Genomic DNA, 20,777 nt, shown 5'->3' with positions numbered 1-20,777 from the left:
CCACCTTTCTGCACTTCGAGGCGTCGTGGAGTACCTTGTTCACCTCCGTTTCATTTCTGCGGCCGCGGCCTCCATAAAGGGGTGTCCAACAGAAGCAGCGGGGATGAAGGCCTTCCATCTCGGAGAGCCTGACTAGGCTCGTTCCAATCCTGCCGGTCGCAGTTAGCCATGGTGACATATCCCTTCTTTCGCTCCCACGTACCCCTCCCCGTTGGCCGCCTTCCACAACTGGAGCCGAGTGAACGTAACCTTCCCTTTCCCTCAAGATAGACGCACTTAATACATGTGAAAAAACGCAAGCCGCGCGAAAGTATAAGGCGGCAATTGGTCTCCTCGGGAGCGGACAAACCACCGACCGCTCCGGGATTCCACAACACGCTGGACGAAATAGCCGAGGCACAGAGAACGGCGCAACTCGAAATACGTCTAGAACTCTGAAACGAGAACCAGAAGACAGATACTGCGGGACCTTGGCCTCGAGCCGAGGGAAGGTAAGCAGCAGAACAACGTACCTATACCGGATGGCATCAATATAAAGCTCAGGGTCTGCCCGATCCCGAAGAACGCGAACCCCGAGCACAACAAGGAGCGGAGGTTGGCGAGGGCCAGGGCTCTAGTGGACCTCCACGCCAGAGAAGAAGGCGCCGTCTACGTGGACGCGGCGGAGTATCGAGGAAGCAGCGACGCATACGCGGCGGTGGTCGTCGGAGCATCGACGGGTGCATCGAAGACCGCTGCGAGTGACCGGACTCGAGAAGCGCATCGGGCGGAGGAGGTAGCCATCACCTTGGCCGTCTCCGACCCCGGATGCACTACAGTGATGTGTGACTCTAGAACGGCAGTGAAGAACTACGCCAAGGGTAGGGTATGTAGTGAGGCCGCGCGCATACTGCGCAAGGTCGAAGACATTGGACGCAAAAGTGCTGCGGTGATCAAGTGGTTTCCGACCCACATGGGCAGTGACGTGTCGGAATGTGAACCACAACGAGACGGCCAACGCGGCCGCGCGAGGACTAACCAACCGCGCGGCTGCAAACACGGCCGACTTGGAGTGTTGGTCGCGGTACAGTGCCAAGGACAAGATGACCACCTTCAACGAAATAGTGAAATGATACAAACTGAACAGACAGACTATGCCGCCACCTCACCCGGGGCTTACCCGGAAGGAGGCAGTGTTATACAGACAATTACAGACGGGGTCCTTGTTCACCCCGGTGCTAGCTAAGCACGTGTGTCCGAGTGTGTACACGAGTGACGTGTGTAGACTGTGTGCGAAGGAGATAGCTACCGCGGCTCACATCCTTTGGGACTGTAGCGTAAATCCGAGAGAAGCCAGTGAGAAGACGACGATCCCGCTGCAGCTTGAGGCTGCAACGAGGATCTACGATCAAGAGACACCTCAAGGCTGTCCAGCAGGTCTCGGCAGCTCTAGAAAGGCAGCGACCGAGCGAAACCGAGGAGAAGGGGGGCTGCACCCCCAAGAAGGGGGCGGCGGCCCTCTCGGATCCGCGGAAGTAGCGAGGGAGCAAGACCTCGAGGAGCTTAACGCACGAGACTGACGTAGTGGCCGCGTCACGATGAAAGCTCGTCCTCCCTGCGTGGAGGGAGCCTAATCGATTCTGCAGGCATTCTCAATAAAGTTCGCTCTCTCTATTATTCAGCCACTGTCACTTCATCATACTTTTCATTTGATTTCGAAGAATCGCAAGCGGCATTGGCGGGCGAATGCTGCTAACCACGCCGCCGAGCAAACTCGAGACAACGGCGGACTGCTGGCATACCGTCAGTGACGTCGTTCTCTTCGTCGCAAGCGAACGTGTGTGTAACCTTATAATTGAGAACTACTTTAATGAACCCCTGGGATTAACCCAGTGATAAACACCGCGACCGCACGTTTCATCAGCTTCGCTTGTTAACCACCTTCACGGAGTGGAAGGGCCGATAAAATTTTATTATGTATTCATTTTGCGCCTTGTTGTATGCACACTCTTCTTTTCAAGATTATTTTTATTCATTGTTTTGTTTTACTGATATTCCCCTGCTGTTATGTATTTATGAATGCGTGCGCCAGCACTTAGACCTCATGGTTGTTCCTGGGAACGATCAATAAATTATTATTATTAGGGGCGAAGCACCTTAGGGTCGTGGCTTGTCCGTCCGTCTACGTTCCCCAGTGCTTCGCCCACTCGTCATGATTCACTTCGTGGAGATGGTATGGTATGGTAAAGCTTTATTATTGTCCCTCGGAACGCGCGTCAGCACGTAGCGGGCCGCTCCCACGTCGGCACAGAAAGGAGATGCGTGGATTTTTTTTTTTTTTAACAGCGGAGCTGTTTAAGCCACCCGTAATTTATGGTGCGCGCCAAGAAACTGCTGCGCCGTAGCCATGACAACCCGGCATGCACACGGTCTCTTCCTCGCCAGCTACCTGCCTTCAAAAAAAAAAAAAAAAGAAAAAAGCGAAAGCTTGCACTAGACCGCGCAAAGCTCAAGATACAGCGAAGCTGGCCGATTGATATCGAGCGGCTAGCCTCCAACGCGTTCGGCGTCAGCAAGCAGCAGCGTTCTTGGCACTGTACCAAACTTGGTTAGTCTGCCTGCGTTTGTGGCATGCCAGGAGCGCTGTCGCTCGTAGGCGCTGACGCGTCCAGCGCTAGCCACGCGAAATGTCGCGAAAGGGAAGGTTCCTCCGAAAATGATCGCTCGAGAATACCTTACTACATGCGTAGTTAAGTTAAACCAAGTTAAGACCTAGTAGTAGCAGCCAGTAAGCTTTGCTGTGCCTAAGCTTTGCGCGACCGAGTGCAAACTAGCCCGAGTTTTATTATTATTATTATTATTATTATTATTATTATTATTATTATTATTATTATTATTATTATTATTATTATTATTATTATTATTATTTGCCCCTTAAAGACGATGCTCAATCGAGTCGTCTGAATTGGGTCAAGAAAGGGAGAGAGAGAAGTGAAGGTAGGGCAGAGAGATTGGCCTAAGAGCTAACATGCCCTGGCCTGCTATCTGCACAAGATGAGGAGGAAAGGGAACACAGAAGAATGAAGAAAGATGTTAATGAGGGCAGGGATAATGTATGCATATATGCAATCACCACGTAATGGTGTGGTTTTCTTGAAAGTTTAGTCCGGTGCTCTGCAAATAGTCCGTAACAGTTCTTGTAGCTGTTTTTGCTGCTGTGTTGGCCACACATAGCAGCCAAATTAGTACGTTCCGACAATGAAATTGCTTTCCGACGCCTGCAAGCGTAGAAACCACCGTCTTCTACCATGGCACGTAGTGCAGGCAGCCGCGAAACCCACGTTAAAGTGTCTCAGGTACTTGGTAGTGTTCACAGTTGGGGCTGTCTGCACGGCCCGTGACATTTGTTTAGCGTCAAGGTCGTACGGTGCCTAGGATCAAGGTATTTAAGATACTAACCTCTTGTCAAGAAGGAATGAATAGCTTGCAGAGTTGATTTTGCGTCAGAAAATACCATGCACTTACACGATACCAGGAAGGAGACAAATCAGCCAGCTTCCGGTACCGCAGCTGGTTCTGTAGCTGCTGGAGACGACCTGTGTGGTCTTATCTGAATTGCTGAGAAGTGTGAATCGGGACGTCTAGTCACTGTGCCCTATGTCCTTTGAGAGCACATGGCCACGATCCCTCGCTTGCCACGGATGGACGAAGAAGAGATTTGTTGAAACGACGGGTGGAGCAGAGCGAGAGAGAGAGATTATAGTTGGAAATGGTGAAAAATTGGGTTAAAGTGCAGCGCGATAACTGTCTCTCAATAGAGGACACCTCAACCGCGCTGCACAGGGGGATGGGGACTGAAAGATAAGAGAAGGGAAAGAGGTCGCAGGCGCAGGAGCGGAAGCAGCAGCAGCAGCATCTAAGGCGCCACAGGCGCGTGGGGTCTACGTCGCATATACGCACTGTGTCTGGCTTAGTAGAGAGAGGGTAGGGGGCGTTTCTTCAGTCAGCTTCTAATTTGGACGGGTCGTCGAACGACGAATGCGAAGGGTCGTGTAAAAAAACGAATCGCGTTTCGGACGACGATGACGACAACACCAACAACGACTACCACAACACCAACAACGACGACGACAACAACAACAACAACAACAACAAACAACAACAACAACAACAACAACACATGCTCGTCGCAAAGCGAGCGAGAGAGCTCTTTACTTAAAGGCAGAGAGGTTCTCCGGCGCTGAAGGTATCCGCCTACACGTTACTCTGCAAGGGATGGGGAGAGTGGAAATGCCCTAAATGAACAAGCGCAGAAGAAAGGGGGAGAACAATTCCTGCTCATCGCAAAACGACACAGAAATGTAACACGACAGCTTGACAGTGCCTGAAACTTTGCGTTCACACGGCGCTGTCGAAGTGAGGTCGCAATCGTTCCCGAAAGCAAAGCCATGAGGTGGAGTGGAAAACGAGGTCGAAGCCGACGTTGATGCCATAGGCTCATAAGCTAGATAACAATAGACGAGTCACCTCGCTTTTGTTGTGTTCTCAAGATCATTTGCCGTTCTTTTTTTTTTTTCCTTGTTGCACGTTGTACCAAAATCATAGCAGTTCCTTCTCAAAGAAGTTTTTATTCCAATTCACAACTGAGTTGTTCACCAGCACGAAACGGTAGCAAAAAACAATAACCAAAAGTATAAGAAAATCGCGCGATAGCTCGCAGAAGACTGCGCTTAGAAATGACGTCCGTGAAGCAGACCGTGCTTACCGATGTGTGCCTCGGGAACAGGGTTTGTATCAAGGGTACGCGATGCGTGTCAAGGGTGTATACACTGTAGTGCAAGGGCTAGTATGCATCTGTAGTGCATTTGCTTATTGTCATACCTATAAACCTTTCGCGCTCGCACGTATTCCCGGAAGCCGGGCAGACACACAGGTATTGCTTGCGAGTTTCGCTTCACGTTCGTGACCTCATTACACGCCCCCTTTCTGGGGGGCATCGGAAAGAAAGAAAGCGAATATGTAATACTGGCGTCGCACCTAGAGCCAGCTAGCTGACGTCATTGATGGAGCGGGTCTCATACGAGACGTTCATGGCTGCTGTGTATGCATTTCTCAGAGAAGCCCGGTATTGCAGGTCAGCGTCTTGAGGTTCTGGTATTCCTTGGTGTCTCAAGGAGGCACGGAAACGCTAAAGCCTGGATCACATCGCGCACATGCTTTGAATGTGTTCCTCGCTGGCATACATGATGGATTGAAACGTGTAGCTTTTTCAAAGGGCTCAGTAGATGCAGGCGCTTCAATCTTAGCTCTTCCTTGGTATATGCAGCTAAACTTTCAAACGTCAGTGGTACAACTTTAGTGATTTTAATAGTTAATCATCTTTGTGGCCTCATTTTCAGGGTGCGGGATATTCTGTGTCACGTACACACTGCGTTGAACATCATTAGCGCACTTGGAGACACTCTGGTCACTGTTATGCTTACAGTAACTGATAGTATAATTGACAGTAAATGATAAGTGAGCAGCACAATCGAGTTCAAGACAGAGTGCACCGAAGTGACAGGATAAATTTACGCAGACTGAACGCTGTAAGCGTAGAGCAAACGCTCTGTTTATTATTACAACCCCCTCTTTTATTTTCTTCTGTCGAAACACTTACGCCTGACCCATACATAACGCTTACATATTCGTCGTTATTGCTGATCCGACAGCACCGCCGTTAGTTACCTACAAGTCTGCGCAACAGTCTTAGCACTAATTCTGATTTAATATAATATGCATCTTACTAATAGTGTTAGTGAGTCTTTAAAACATAAAGACCTTTCTTCCAATCTCAGTTGCAAGAGCACGATAAATTTATATCTCTTAATTTTCTACGTTAAAAAGCCCAATTTTTTTTAGACACGTGTTTCTACTTGTTCGGAAGGCGGCTTTTCTCCGTCGTCTTGAGAAGGCGCTTTTTCAGCTCGCTGGGAAACTTCTCGAAGCATTTCTTACATACGGGCCTCAAGTCGACGTCGAGAAACCTGGACCTGTGTAAAACGAACGACGAACCAATCTGTTAGTCTAAACCAGAAGAAGAAACCCCTTCATCATTTTAATAAATTGTCGGATTGATAACTTTAGGTGAGAGAGAGATTGATCTCACTCCGGCACACCACAATAAGGCACGCTTGGAAGTTTTTAAAACTTCAATTTGTTGCTTCAATCGCACCACAAAATTGTAAGTGTTTGTGTCATTAATTTCAAACTATTTTCTCGCATTTGGGCTGTCTTGGCGCAGGAAATGCTCACAAAACGTTCTGTGTTAGGTCTTTGGGAATTCCTTCGGAATGCACAGTCCTTCCTTAGCGATAAACAACTAACAGGCCCAGATGCTTTTATAGATCTGCTTTCAAAACCAACAATGTCAAGGTGAGAGACTGCAGTAACTTCACGTCGCCAGCCGTTGTGAATTGTTCTATCTTTCTTGGCTTACTAATAGCGGTCGTCTCGACGGTCCGCTTTACTATACCAGAAGTGTGATTTGCCAGTGGAGCTTAACATTGTGTTATTCTTTAGTGTCCCTTTAACGGTATCCTTACACCGAAACTGTCCTATACATCCTGGTTCAGGACATCATAACGTTGTGTAAAATTTTTGTTTGCAGAGTAAAAAAAGAAAAAAAAAAGGAATAGAGCGTACAGCGTTAGCGATTCGCCTACACCAAAAGAAAGCACAGGAAAGAAAGACAGTGCAATAAGAAAATACGGTCATAGAAAAGAAACAGGGAAACAAAGCTCAATACTAGAAGCGTAGATGAATGAACGTGGAAATATGCGGTGCAACTTACTTCGTAGCAAGAGGCCTGTCACAGTAGGAGCAGCAGAAGTGCGGCGGGCACCACATTTTGTTCAGAGACTTGTAGCCTGGACAAGGGACAGTGGACGGGGTCAGTGTTTGACGCGCGCTTGAAGTGTTCGTTTTGTTTAGTTACCGATGTACGTGTATCGGGTGTCTCACAAAATGCGGTCGAGAGAGAGACATACGAAAAGGGGAAAGGCAGGGAGGTTAACCAAGGGGAAGCTCCGGTTTGCTACCCTATGCTGGGGAGAGAGGGGAGGGGGAGGTAAAGTGACAGGGAAGTGGAGAGAGAGAGAGAGAGAGAGAGAGAGAAAAAAAAGGGTGCACACATACGCAATCACAGTCGGTCACTGTCACCGCATACAATCACTGCACAACACAGTAGCACTTGTAGCACTGTAAACATCAGTTCAGGCTACAGCCGCTTGTCCAATTCTGTAGTGTTTAAAAACTGCAACAGAGCTTTCGTCGCCCTCCGCTGCGATGTCTTGTGATGGCGGCATTCTAAAATGGTTTCCTCTGTTAAAGGTCTTTGGTCCAAGCGCGCTATCGAAATTCTTTTAAAATAGGGAAGATGACGTATAGTGAAATGATTTCTTTTGGAATGCCTCTACGACAGAGTCACACTTGAAAATGACTCAATGTAGCAATTAGACAAGTAATTATGCGAATCAGCCTAATTAACGTTTTAATAAAGATAGCCATGCAATTGATCGCAATGGAATACTTGACGCGCGCCATCCGAGGAGCTCATAAACGTTTACAGAAATGCGAGAAGTTGACGCTAATAATTTTTACAGCGTGATGAATTCCGGCCAGTTTCACGCAGAAAAGCGAAACTGAACAGCTGAACTTTCCCGTCCATAGCAGACGCCCATGAGAGGCGTGATTGATTGTGCCTCACAGTTGGGACGAGCATCAAGCGAGCGTCCTTGTCAAGCCGCGATCTCGGTCGCTTCATGGTCGTCCGACGGTGAGCCGCAAGCAGTCACGTCACTCATGTGCGTCCTGCCGTCTGTAGGATGGCAGCGTTTAACGCGATAGCGTTAAGGGCCCCGTATCGCAGAAAATCCGGCGTCGGTGTCGGCGTACGTGGCGGAGAAAATCATTCCGAACTACCCCGACCGCGCAGGCCCTCCGCGGGGTGCGAGGTGTTAGTGAACAAAATTGAATTTCTCACAGTGAAATCCGTCAGAAAAATGGTAATGTACGACTTAACCACAACCTACAGACATGGTGGCGTCGAATGTTATTTGAATGTACGAGAAAACATAATTCTGTACCGAGGAAACTCAAACACAAACCCCTTTTGCCAGCATTTCTACCATATCAACAGTGGCGCGCTCGGGTATGCTACTTGCGAAAATCTTATCCAGATAGCGCTCGCATCCTCTGCAGGTCAAATTGGGACTTGGCCAGCCTAATGTGTTTTGGACACGCGCGCGCGTCGGGGCAATAGCAAACAATTAATAAAATGGTAAAAAAAAGGTCCTAGGGCCTTCACTCTTTAATATAAGACGACTTATATTGCCCTTGAAAAAACGTCTTCTCAGCAATGCATTTCTGTTTAAAAGTGAAGCCGACTTTAAGGAGATCGGTGTAAGCTTGGTCTTTGTAAGCTGGCTTTCCACGTTCTGAGTTGCAGTAAAACCGACTCGAAGAAAAATGCTATGCGAACGGGTCCCGACAACGCTATTCGCGTTGCACTCTTAAAGGCGAAGCTTAAGCGTCCTCCAATTTTTATTTACAGTGCCATATTTCGTTAGTGGTATGCCTATGCAGGCGCAAATAAATTTGTATGCTGTGTTTATGATCGCAGCCTGAGTCCAGCGAGTTTTTTTAGCAATATTGAGAGCACTGCATGTATTTCTGGTTTTAGCGTTTCTTAAAGGTTCGACCAGCGGGTATATTTGTATCCGCTTTTGGAAATACCGTACATATAAGATGTTTCAACTAACTCATGCCAAGCCTTAAAAATGTCACGCATGCGTTGCAACAATGCAAACAACTTAGTATTGTTCACTGTCCTGTTGAGCAGCTCAGAGTATTGTTTACTGCGATTTTGGTAAATTAATTAAGAATAATTAATTAACTAAATTTTAAAGTATCGCTTTAAACACAAGATCTTCAATGCAGACGTTGAACCTATTGACAAAGATCTAAATGATTGCTTTCCGTGATGATAGCTGCTGTGGTTTTAATTTTTTCGGGCCACAAAGAAAGTGTGCGAGATTTGAACAAGTACCACGTGACTGAGCACTTGCGCGAAGCGACAGTTGTGCCCTCAAAGATGCTACGAACAAACTTTTGCCGAGGTATCTTGTCTGTTGAAGCAATTAATTTAGCAAATGGAGTCATGGGATATGCGATAGATAACGCATGACAATTCTTAAAGCTCTGTCAGCGTTTTTGCTGTTGACACTGCGTATAAATATCGATAAGATTTTGACGGCGGAAGGCGATGTATTGGAAGCGACAGATGTGGCCTTCGCCTACCATTTTTGCTTGCGGCTTACTCATGCGGTCATGCATGCAGCATTGATCATTCGTTGGTAGCATGTGGAATGTTTAGGGCTTGACACGAGTTAGCTGAAACATTCGGGTTAATTAGTAACGCGTTATAGTAGTAATATTACTTCTTTTTACAGCGAAAACTGTATATGGCTATGTGAAATGAAAAACCGTTTGTCCCATGTTTCGATAAACGTCTCCATTGGCTGCCCCGTCAGTTACGTCGTTCTCTACGTCGCACCCAAGCGCGCGCGCCATTGGCAGCGCCGTTAGTGACGTCATTCTCTGCGTCGTACCTGCTCTGCCCGCAACGCCGGCTCCTCGGCTCGCCGTTGTCGCATGCGTTCGATATCTCGAGTTAGCTCGGCGTCGTGGTTAGCAGCATCGATCGCCCGCCATTGGCGCTTGCGTTCCACTAGAAACACAAACATGTAACCAATAATTGAGAAACGCTTCAATACAGCGTCGGGATTAACCCACTGCTAAACACCGGGGCCGCACGTTTCAGTTTCGCTGGTTGGGCGGTGTTTGGTTGGACGGAGTGCATGGGCGGTGTTTTTTAACAGCGGAGCTGTTTAAGCCGGCCGTAATTTGAGCCGCGAGTCGCAAAACCTCGCCGAGCTATGACGTCACTGTGTTGCCTAGCAACCCCATACCAGCTGTGCGATAGCTTCGCAAGACTCCACGCCTAGACAATGAGCGCAGCGCGTCTGCTCTGCTTGTCATAAACATTGCGTGTAGCAGGTGTGAAGCCTGGAGGGTTCCTAGTGTGCGGGCGGTAGTAGCAGCCATGAGGAGACCGAGGAAGAACCGCACTCCCGAGGAAGAGGCTGCTTTCCGGCAATCACGCCGCTTGGCCAAACAAGAACACAATTGCCGGCATCGAGCTGACCCTGCACAGATAGCCGAGGAAGCCTTAGCCAAGCGACGGCGCGTAGTCGAAGCTGCGCCTCGCTTCTCCTAGCTCCGGTAGCCACCGTAGCTTCGCCCAGTCAAAAAAAAAAAAAAAAAAAAAACAATTGACTCCAATTGGCTTTTCTAATAGGAATCAACTGGGACCAATAGGAACCAATTGGAAAATGCTTACTTCCAACCGGTTACGATTGTATCAGAGGACAAACCAATTGGAGTTGCCAATTGAAATGAACTGGACCCTATTGGAACCGATTGGAAAATCCCTAGTTCCAAATGGTTATGATTGAGTCAAAGTGAAACCAATTAAGTCCGATTGGACTTGCCAATTGGAATCAACTGGGCCCGTTGGGAAATCCTTACCTCCAATTGGTTACGATTGAGTCAGGGATGGAACTGGTTACGATTGAGTCAGGGATGGAACCAATTGAGTCCAATTGGACTTGCCAGTTTGAACCACCTAGGCCCACTTTACATTCCCAACTGAGTCTAATTGGACTACCAATAGGAATAAACTAGCTAGAACGTAACCACCTGGGATCATACGTCCAGTTTATGAACCCATTCAAAGAAACTGGAATGAGTTATAGCTATATATGCATTCAGTACTAAGGCTATAGCAAACCTGTTTCTGACAGCTGGAATCCTATTTAGGTTTGCTTTGTTGGGTATATATGTGTATTGGTATTGACCACTGGTGCAATTGGCCATTCCAACCAATTTGTGTCAAATTAATTGGCACCCATTGGGTACAATATGTCACTCCAAACACCAATTGGTCACATTCCAGTTGGTTCAATTGGTCCAGTTATGTACTAATTTACGATTGGAAATTTTCCAGTTGGTACCAATTGGAAATTTCCCAAGTGGAGTCAATTGCTTTTTTTTTTTTTTTTTTTTTTTGACTGGACGGCAACACTCCTCCGCCGCCGCGCCAGCGATGGCGTCACTGCGCGTTGCAGCGCAGCTTGCAACACCGGCCGACAACGCGCGTTCCAATGCCGACACCGCATTCCAGCAGACCCACTCCGTCAATGCGGTCACCTAGCAGTCACTTATACCAGCTTCGCCCGGTCATGTCATTGCTTAGCGCCGCAATTCTTGCTTTGGTTAATCATGACAACACTTTGTGAAGCTTTGCCATGACGTCACACTAATTATAAAGATCATGTCGCCGCGACGGCGACACACCCAACTCTCGTAGACTTCGCACGGAGTAAATCCCAGTCAAAAAAAGCTATTTACTCCAATTGGGAAACTTCCAATTGGTACCAATTGGAAATTTTCCAATCGTAAATTAGTACATAACTGGACCAATTGAACAAATTGGAACGTGACCAATTGGTTTTTGTTGAGTGACCAGCTGTACCCAATGGATGCCAATTGGTTTGAAACCAATTGGTTGGAATGGCCAATTGCCACCAGTGGGCAATACCAATGCACATACTACATCCCCACAAAGCAAACCTAAATAGGATTCCAGCTGTCAGAAACAGGTTTGCTATAGCCTTAGTACTGCATGCATATATATATATATATATATATATATATATATATATATATATATATATATATATATATATATATATCATTGTTTGTCGGCTTCTTATGATATGACTAATAAAAATCGGGACTCTCGGTTTCCTTTCTCGTTGTATATATATATATATATATATAACTAATTGAATGGGTTCATAAACTGAAAGTATGATTTCCCAGTTGGTTACGTTCTAGGGAATGTAAGGTGGGCCTAGCTGGTTCAAAGTGGCAAGTTCAATTGGACTCAATTGGTTCCATACCTGACTCAATCGTAACCAAATGGAGGTAAGGATTTCCCAATGGGCCCAGTTGATTCCAATTGGCAAGTCCAATCGGATTTAATTGGTTTCACTTTGACTCAATCGTAACCAGTTGGAACAAGGGATTTTCCAATCGGTTCCAGTTCATTTCAATTGGCAACTCCAATTGGTTTCTCCTCTGATCCAATCGTAACCGGTTGGATGTAAGCATTTTCCAATTGGTTCCTATTGGTCCCAGTTGATTCCTATTGTAAAATCTAATTGGAGTCAATTGTTTTTTTTTGTTTTTTTTGACTGGGATGTAACACGGGACGGCCGAAGAAATACAAGACTCCCGAAGAAGCCGCACAGCTGGCAGCTCGTCGTGCCGCAAGCCGAGAACGAATGCGGCAATTGCGTGCGAATCCGGAGTATCGAACCGAAGCCGCTGCTGCTAAACACGCCAAGCCTAGTAAAACCTGGAAGAAGCTAGGTCGATCACCATGCAGCTCCGCTGCTTACTCCGGCCTAGCACCACTTTTTATCGAGTCGACATAAATATACCTTGTATAGCTTGGGACATTACTTATGCAGATAGTACTCGTATAATTACACAGCCAGCAGGTGACGGCAAAAGCTGCGTGTCAAACGCGCACGAGCGACGCCCATATTTCGATAGGCAGGCGCGGAGACAATCGCACGCCGATGCACCCGTCGTATATACGTACATACCTTGGGCCGACGGCAGGTTGCACACGAAGCAGACGAATCCGAAGAGCTGCTCGAAGTGCGTCTCGCAGTAAGCGTGGCCGTTCTTCTCGTAGTGCTTGCGGCCGAGGAACGGCTTCTCGCAGTGCGCGCACACGAAGTGCTGGAACAGGAGAAAATGGTCCCGCTATGCCTTGATTGCGACGTTTTCTTTTCCTTTATTTGTGTTTTTTATTAAGGCGAATAGATAGCTTTGATAGTTCAGCGAATTATATCTGATCTCCTGAGTTTGACACTTTCATGCTTTGTCGTTTCTTTGACATTGTCCTATTCAGCAACAATGGGGGCGAATCACAAGAAATGACTGAGGACCTTAACCGAGAAAAGTGTATGAGTGGGGTTGAAGATTAATGTGCAGAAGACAAAGGTAATGTTCAATAGCCTGGCAAGCGAACAAGAATTCAGGATCGGCCAGTTAGCCACTATAGAGTCTCTAAAGGAATACGTTTATCTCAATTACTCAGAGGGGACCCTGATCATGAGAAAGAAATTTGCAGAAGAATAAAATTGGGTTCGAGTGCATACGGCAGGCATCACCAAATCCTGACTGGGAGCTTACCACTGTCGTTGAAAAGAAAAGTGTACAATCATTGCATTCTACCGGTGCTAACATATGGGGCAGAAACTTGGAGGTTAACAAAGAAGCTGAAGAACAAGTTAAGGACCGCACAAAGAGCGATGGAACGAAAAATCTTAGGACTAGCGTTAAGAGACAGGAAGAGAGCGGTGTGGATCAGAGAACAAACGGGGATAACCGATATTATAGTTGACATTAAGCGGTAGAAATGGAGCTGGGCAGGTCATGTAATGCGTAGGATGGATAACCGGTGGACCATTAGGGTTACAGAATGGATACCAAGAGAAGGGAAGCGCCGTCGAGGTCGGCAGAAAACCAGATGGGATGATGAAGTTAGGAAATTTGCAGGCGCAAGTTGGAATATACGCTAGCGCAAGACAGTGGTAATTGGGGATCGCAGGGAGAGAGAGGCCTTCGTGCTGCAGTGGACATAAATATAGCGTGATGATGATGATGATGATGATGATAGCTTTATTTGGCTCTTTCGCTCGCTTTCATGGTCGGTGGTGGTCGGACTTGTATACCGCCGATACTAATGCACCGCAAAGTGCACGTGCACAACCGAGCTGCGGGGCGAGATCGTCAGCGAACGGCAACTATCATACCACTACAGCTTTGGGCGTCTGAAGGTCTGCGGTGGTCGGGAAGGACAGTCCCCTTTCCTCTTGTGGCGGCTGCGCGCTCCGGTGGAGGGAGAGGAGGATGGCATGTAGTCGACGTCCACGCTGGCGCTAGCGCCGCTGGAGTCAACAAACACACGAGGAATCACCTTGTGTGTATAGCCGCTACAGCCACTACCGCTATAGGTAAGCTGGGTAACGGCTCTGTTCTCTACGGAATTACGCAATAAAACGGCAAACGCTGCCTAAATAATGTACTTAGTGCAATGAATGCATACACCTTTAAGCGAATCATTCCTTTAAAAGCGTGAATAACTTTCCAGAAGCGTTCGGCTATTCGCTTACATCGACGATCATCGTCGATGCTATCTGCAACAATCTTTCAATTCGTTTCTTTTTAGCCTATTTGAAAGTCAAGCTTAAAATAACGCCTCTGTAGCACGGGTAATGCCAATCGTTGAGGGAAGACTCATAGGTTTTCGCGTTAAGCTGAACACACCCTGGTGGTCGTGTGTTCCCTCGAGAACACACCAACCTGAACTACACATAACTACGGCGTGTGAACCAATTGTGGGCCAATCGGCGTGAGGCCCGTCTGAGCTAAGTCACTTCCGTGGCGAGCAAGTTTAGCCAGCACGTGATGATCAATCGGCACGAAGGGACTTCGACCCAGTTCAACAAAAGGTAGCGCAAGACCGCAGCAGTGTACCCAACCTAATAAATAAGAAGGACAGACAAGCACGCGCAGAAAGTGAGAAAATAATAAAGCAAAATCAAGCGGATGACATGTACGAGAAGAACATCTACCATGCGACCACAAGAGCACGGAATGAGATGTAGATACATCGCAGTGTTGTTGTGTTTAATGTCCTTTCTGCGTGTGCCAAGTATTCGCTATGCCAATGCGCCCAAATAATAGCCATATTAAGAAGAAGTTCTGGCTCAGGGCCTAAGCGACTTCCCCATTTAAATACATGTAAAACGCAGAAATGCTTTTATGAGACAATTGCCAAACCGATTTGAATGACATTTGCTGTATTTTGAAGTGAAAGTTAAATTACAGCTACTCTAGGCAGAAAGATTTCATTCCTGCCAACTCTCCCGAATTTTTCGTAGAGTTTACGAACTTGAACCCGTTTTACGATTTTACGAGTATGGCGTCAAGTCTTACGAAAAAAAAAGTTTTTTGAAACACATTATTTTCTATATGGCGAATCTTTCGACGGGGAATACTTGTTTTGAGCATGTCTATCCAAATAAATTCTTAAAGCAGGTGAAATTGACAAAAGCTAAGTCGCTGAAAAAAAGTCACTGTGATCCAAAAACAATTTGTTGCTTGTCCGTATCTGTGCCAAGTTTGATGCTGATCGGTGTGCTGCGTCTAAAGTTAGATCTTCGTTACTCAAATGTGTATATATCTCAGAAAGAAAAAAAAAAAAAAGAAAGGACATGCGCTGAGGGCAAGCTCTAAACAAATAAGATGCATACTGTCTCTCTCTCCCTCCCTCCCCTTGGCTTCCCGCGGGACTTTCCTGATTGCAATGTCCACAGGTTGGCAGGTGTGAGATTTTGATTGAGAACCTCGACTGTTTAACAAACATTGTCCAAAATCGGCAGGTTAAAAAAGACAAAAATAGAAGCACCACATAATTCTGCACCAAAATAGATATCGGAATTTTGTAAACTGCGTATGTGGGAGCATCTAAAGCGTACAAATGTGACATATTAATTTACAGCTTACGCGAAGTTATTACAACATTTACGAGGGTTTTGCAACAAGCCTCGTAACAATCAGTGCGGTGGTTTTCGAGAAAAATGACTAGACTGTAACATAAAACTCTCTCACTCTAACGGAAACCTGCGAACTTGCCCCACCTGCTCTTCGTAACTTTTTTCATTGCCCCTTTATTTATTTCAATTGGTGCACTCATCTCGAAGTAACAGAGAGAGAAACAAATTAATTAATTAATTAATTAATTAAGTAATTTGGTGTCCTTGCGTCTTTGTATTTTTGCTTCGTCACTGTTACTTTGTCTGGTGTGCTAAGGGCGTCCAAACTGTATAAGTAACGCTGATCTGCACCGGCAACAAGTGTTTGCGACCATCGATGGCAGCGAACGGGGCGCGTACCTCAACGTGCCACTTCTTTCCAAGCGCGCAGGCTACGCGCGCGTCTTCGATGGGTCTCCGGCAGGCTGCGCACACCGAGGTGACCATCTTGTCGTGACACTTGAGACAGTGCATCTCGCCGTTGACCTCGCGCCCTTCGCTCGTGAGCTCCACGCTGCGTTGAGCGAAGCAGGACTTCAAAAATTCCTCTCGACATTCTAAAGAACTCCCGTTGAATTCCGATAGCCTTCTCTAAACATTTTGTAAAAAAAAGCTGTTGAATTTTGGTCAGAAATATTGCGCAAGACGAAGCCGACGGACTTTCCTTTTAAACTTTGTTAACGCGTTCGCTTCATGATAATTTAACGTGGCACATAAATCACAGCTTGTGGCACACTGAAGTGGTCGTTTAGGGTAGCTCGAGCAGCGTTACAAACATCGTGCAAAACAGCAGCTAAGCTTTAGTGCAAGCATAAGCGGGCTCCGGCAGTGATAAGATAGCTTGATTATCGTTACTGTATTCGCTTATTCTAGTAATGCAACTTTAAAGCTGTTTTAGCTACTTTTGTAGCACAGTCAGAACGACCTAAAACGACTATCCGAATGTTGGAAGTACTATTAGTTTAATTTTCATACAAAACAGAATTCACTGTCTGTACTACCTGCATACAGGCACTTTCGAGCGAAAAAAAAGGAAAGAAATAAAAAAAAATGTTCAGTTCTTTGCATTGTCGGTGCGAATGAAGAAGAGTGACGTTAGTCGATATATTGCGAGACTATTACGACAGTGTTTCAACATTTGACGAGTATTTGATAACAATACCTGGACGACATGTGTTTGACAATGAAACAATGAATCTCCGCTCTGTGAATGCGCGCCCTCACGTAGGGAGCTAATCTCACTCACCTGCATTTAACGCAGTTGAAGTGATAAGGGTGGTACACTTCGCCATTTCGTCTCAGTGGGTTCTCGTCGATTACTTCCCTGAAAAAGAAATTAAGACGACGTTTTCACAGCTTAGCAGAAGAAAATACAAGTGTTCTATAGTTAGTACTAAATATGCAAAGCAGATTTGGATTTATTATTTTTAATTCATAGGAGGGTTACTTACTCGCACTTTGCGCATAGCAGCTTTCCAATGTATTCCGCTTGTATGACGTTGTAACATTTCCTGCAGTAAGGTCTGCGTGATAGAGAACACAAAATGTACGCAACGAAGACCAGCGACTCGATGTGCGTGCTGCGATATATAAGTTTAGAAGTCAGCGCTTGTATGGGCCGAGTGGCTCCAACGGGTCTATGATATGAGGCTGAAGAAATCAGGACAGTTAGACAACTTTAAAATGCAATTAAGAACATTTTCTTTCGCCTATCCTAGCCACTGAGCTTTACAACTTTATAAAAAATATCGCTTCGTTAGGCACTATATAGATAGATTTTATTGATAGGAACGACAGAGAGGTTGACCTGAGCTAGTGCGCTTTAGTCTGCGTTGATGCGAGAGACAGCACGAAAGTCAATTCGCTCGCTGCTGCGGCAACGCTTCCTCGCTGGAAATGAAAAGGCAGCGTGACAAATTGCTGAGAAAATGGAGGCCACATTTCAAGAAGTAATTTGTAAAGACGGTTCATAAGAGGGCGTGTCGTCTAGCCGGTAACAGCGAACAAGCTGTTATCAGTATTGCTGGCCAACGACTAATACTTCTTAGAAACGAAAACGTTCTTAAACCTTATTCCCGTATCGTCATTTTTTCTTTCAAAAGTGACCTTAATTTTCGTCGTCGTTGTTGTTCCAGAAGCCCTGCGGTATAAAGCTCCATTCGCTATAGCTTTACCCAAATGCAGCTTTGCTCACTGATCTATATAACATGTTTGGAAACACCGCGACTTAAAACACGTAGGAGCTTTCCTCCTCGCGTTGGCCGGCTCACTTTCGCACGCTTTCACTCGCACATACAGCGTACGGCGTGCGTCGACGATATTATCGCCCTTGGACTTTATACAGAACCTCACGGCGACGCGCGACGGCAGAAATGCGCCTGGAGTGTCCATATAATTGATGTCGCAATGAAAATACTTACGTTAGGATTGTTCGTTAGAGTACATTTCAGCCCTGTTTTACGAGCAAAAAGTTTCTGAAGTTGGTTTCAGTTTCACGCTAACGAGCTCGGCTGATGGCGCACGTGGAAAGCCTTGCACAGAGTTACTGTATATGCTACCAGAGGTAATACAGTAATTCTAGCCTTGCAACCTCTCCGCTTTTCCTCTTAAATGCAGGGGAGGATGGCACGTATATGCACGTCTCCGCTTCACGTACCGGGCAGCGTCACCTCCGCAAAAAAAGACGACGCAGACGAGAGTCCTCGTTTAATAAAATTTTGTGTTTTCCCTCACTAAACCTTATCATCTCTCTGAACCATATATCTCTCCTGTAACGCAGGATAAACTGTAAAAACTTGACGTGCGAGATGTCTGCACCGTGTGATATAAATGTTGACGCATAGAGGCGTCCATGTCCTCACTATAACGAAACGAATACCGAAATAGTCCCAACTCCCGTACGAGCCCGGTCGTTCAACGTGTACTCGCATGCTACGAATCCATAATTATATATATACCTGCGGTGTATGCTCAGCAGCCCTTGGTCCGAGAGGCACTCGCCGCAGCGTCGGCAGCAGAGACAGCGCGCGTGCCAGTCCCTTCCCAGGGCCCTAATCAGGCGGCCGGTGATTCCCTCGTTGCAATGGGCGCACGTCGGCATGAAGAGCACGCGGAAGTCGTGCTCGCAGTAGTTGCGGCCCCCGAACTGCGTGTGCGTGCGAGAGAGCGCACCCGACAGATTCCACATCGTCGTGTTCGCCATGCGCACGCAATGTTTTACGATATTATAGCAGCCTGTGCGCAAACGTGTTGTAGTGTGCCGAGTACCGGAACACTGTGCACGAGACGCCAATGGGGCGCTCTGGATCCGCCCAATGGGGAGGGGCATCTGGAGGGCTCACGAATTTAACGAAACAAGAATAAACGATCGAGAAAGCAGGGGACAGGAGAATGCGCCTCCCCCTCACCTACTTTCGTATATGGCATTTGCAATATTACATCAGAGCCACTTGCACTTGGTGACAACCTAAGAATTTAGTACAAGCTACACACACAAAGTCCCCTCTGGGCACTTTGTGCTTACGCGTTCCAAAATATAGTTCCCGAGGCGACGCTCGTGTTGAAAGTTCGCGGTGGTTATACTTGCATGGTCAGGCTGTCACCCATTTATAATTTCGTCAGAAGGAACGTTGTTCACGTCTTGCTGCGTCTCTTTGTATCTATTGTTATAAAGGGCGACAGAAAGAAGATAAAAAAAAGGCTAGGTGACAAGGACGGACCACGTTACCTCATAGTAGACGTCCCCGGGAAACCGCTGGAAACATTGCGCGCATCTGCAAAACAACGCGAGTTGAGTTATCGTCGAAGCAGATAGACAAAGCACACATGGTCTCCGAATATCAACCTCAAAGCGTTTTGACGAACACGCGAGAACACATACATTAAATGAAGTCTCATTACGTGCGCAAAGTTGCAGGAAATGTTCCAGAATGTAAAATGCGTAATCTACGCTTAAGACGGAAATGTAACATATTGCTTTCCTGGTCCGTTTTGTGGGATATTGAGTAAGGGTTCTTGCAGGCGCACATAGATACATGTAACCAGTGTGAACGTATGTTATGTTGTCGAAATTAAGATTGAAATAGTGAGAATAAGATAGATAGGAAGCCGAAGGCATGTATGTGCCTGTGATCGTATTTTCGTCTCCCGTCAGAAAAATGCAAACGGAATAGGTATCATTCGGGTCATTTTATGGCTTTTCTATAGGCATGGTCGACACTGTCTTGTGGTGTGTTCAACCAACACCGCTTAAATAGCACAAGGCCTGCTCACTCCGATCCATGGCGTCATGCTACCTGGCCCGACTGCCACAGAATCTAATTGGGATGCTCCCGTGTAAGCAGCGGTGATTTCGACGACATTGCTTTCGTTACGCCAGGCTTGACAATGGAAATTTCGGGCCAGGTAGCACGACTTCATGGATCGAAATGAACAGGCCTTGTGCTATCTAGGTTGTGTTGGTTCAACAACCTTCGCAGTCTCCGTTGTTACGGTATTGCAATTATTGCACTGCATGCGCTGCAGCGAAAACCCGTGTGGCTTGTAACTTTTGTTTTCTTTTCCGCACGTGGTTTGCTGAACCGAAGCAGAAGTTGTGACACCCGAATGTTCCGCAATGAGCTAACGTGGTAGCGCCGGCTTGTGCAAGCTATCCTAACGGTAGGATATTCTGTAACTCTAGGCAGAACCGCACGCAACAGCTTGTTTTCCACTACAGTGAATGCGCGGAGCAGCTTCCCGTCGTGCTGAGTCAGTTACTGAACACGCGCATGAGCTGTGATCACGATCCAGATACGCTGCAGTGCCTGATCTCTTTATGGTATGAAATACTTTTATCTAAGAAAAAAGAAAGAAAGAAACGGTAAGAGAAAATTAAGGAAACATATGCCATTCATGTTTTTGTGGTCCGGGGTCTCTTATGATTTTGGAAACTGCCTGTCACAAAAGAGCGCGTAATCAAAGAGCGCGCCATGTGCCAGCGAAAGAAGCACGCCGGCCCCGCGGCAGCTTGCAACAGTG

At 46.7% G+C, this 20,777-nt stretch overlaps 1 protein-coding gene across 1 annotated transcript in view; it reads right to left on the bottom strand.

The window, feature by feature from the left end:
- Positions 1–4,421: 4,421 nt before the first annotated feature.
- Positions 4,422–20,777, bottom strand: part of LOC119442098 (LIM and senescent cell antigen-like-containing domain protein 1) — a 25,198-nt gene continuing 8,842 nt past the window's right edge. Inside the window, exons 3-10 of the mRNA XM_037706832.2 lie at positions 19,486–19,531; positions 18,716–18,903; positions 17,210–17,281; positions 17,005–17,082; positions 16,119–16,272; positions 12,756–12,894; positions 6,812–6,887; positions 4,422–6,011 (exon numbers count right to left, since the gene is read on the bottom strand). Coding sequence (XP_037562760.1) covers positions 5,891–6,011; positions 6,812–6,887; positions 12,756–12,894; positions 16,119–16,272; positions 17,005–17,082; positions 17,210–17,281; positions 18,716–18,903; positions 19,486–19,531 — 874 coding nt within the window. The 3' untranslated portion in view covers positions 4,422–5,890. The remainder of the gene's footprint in view (positions 6,012–6,811; positions 6,888–12,755; positions 12,895–16,118; positions 16,273–17,004; positions 17,083–17,209; positions 17,282–18,715; positions 18,904–19,485; positions 19,532–20,777) is intronic.

Source organism: Dermacentor silvarum, chromosome 2 (genome assembly GCF_013339745.2).
Source record: "Dermacentor silvarum isolate Dsil-2018 chromosome 2, BIME_Dsil_1.4, whole genome shotgun sequence".
Taxonomy (NCBI): domain Eukaryota; kingdom Metazoa; phylum Arthropoda; class Arachnida; order Ixodida; family Ixodidae; genus Dermacentor; species Dermacentor silvarum.
This window is presented reverse-complemented; position numbering and strand designations above follow the sequence as displayed.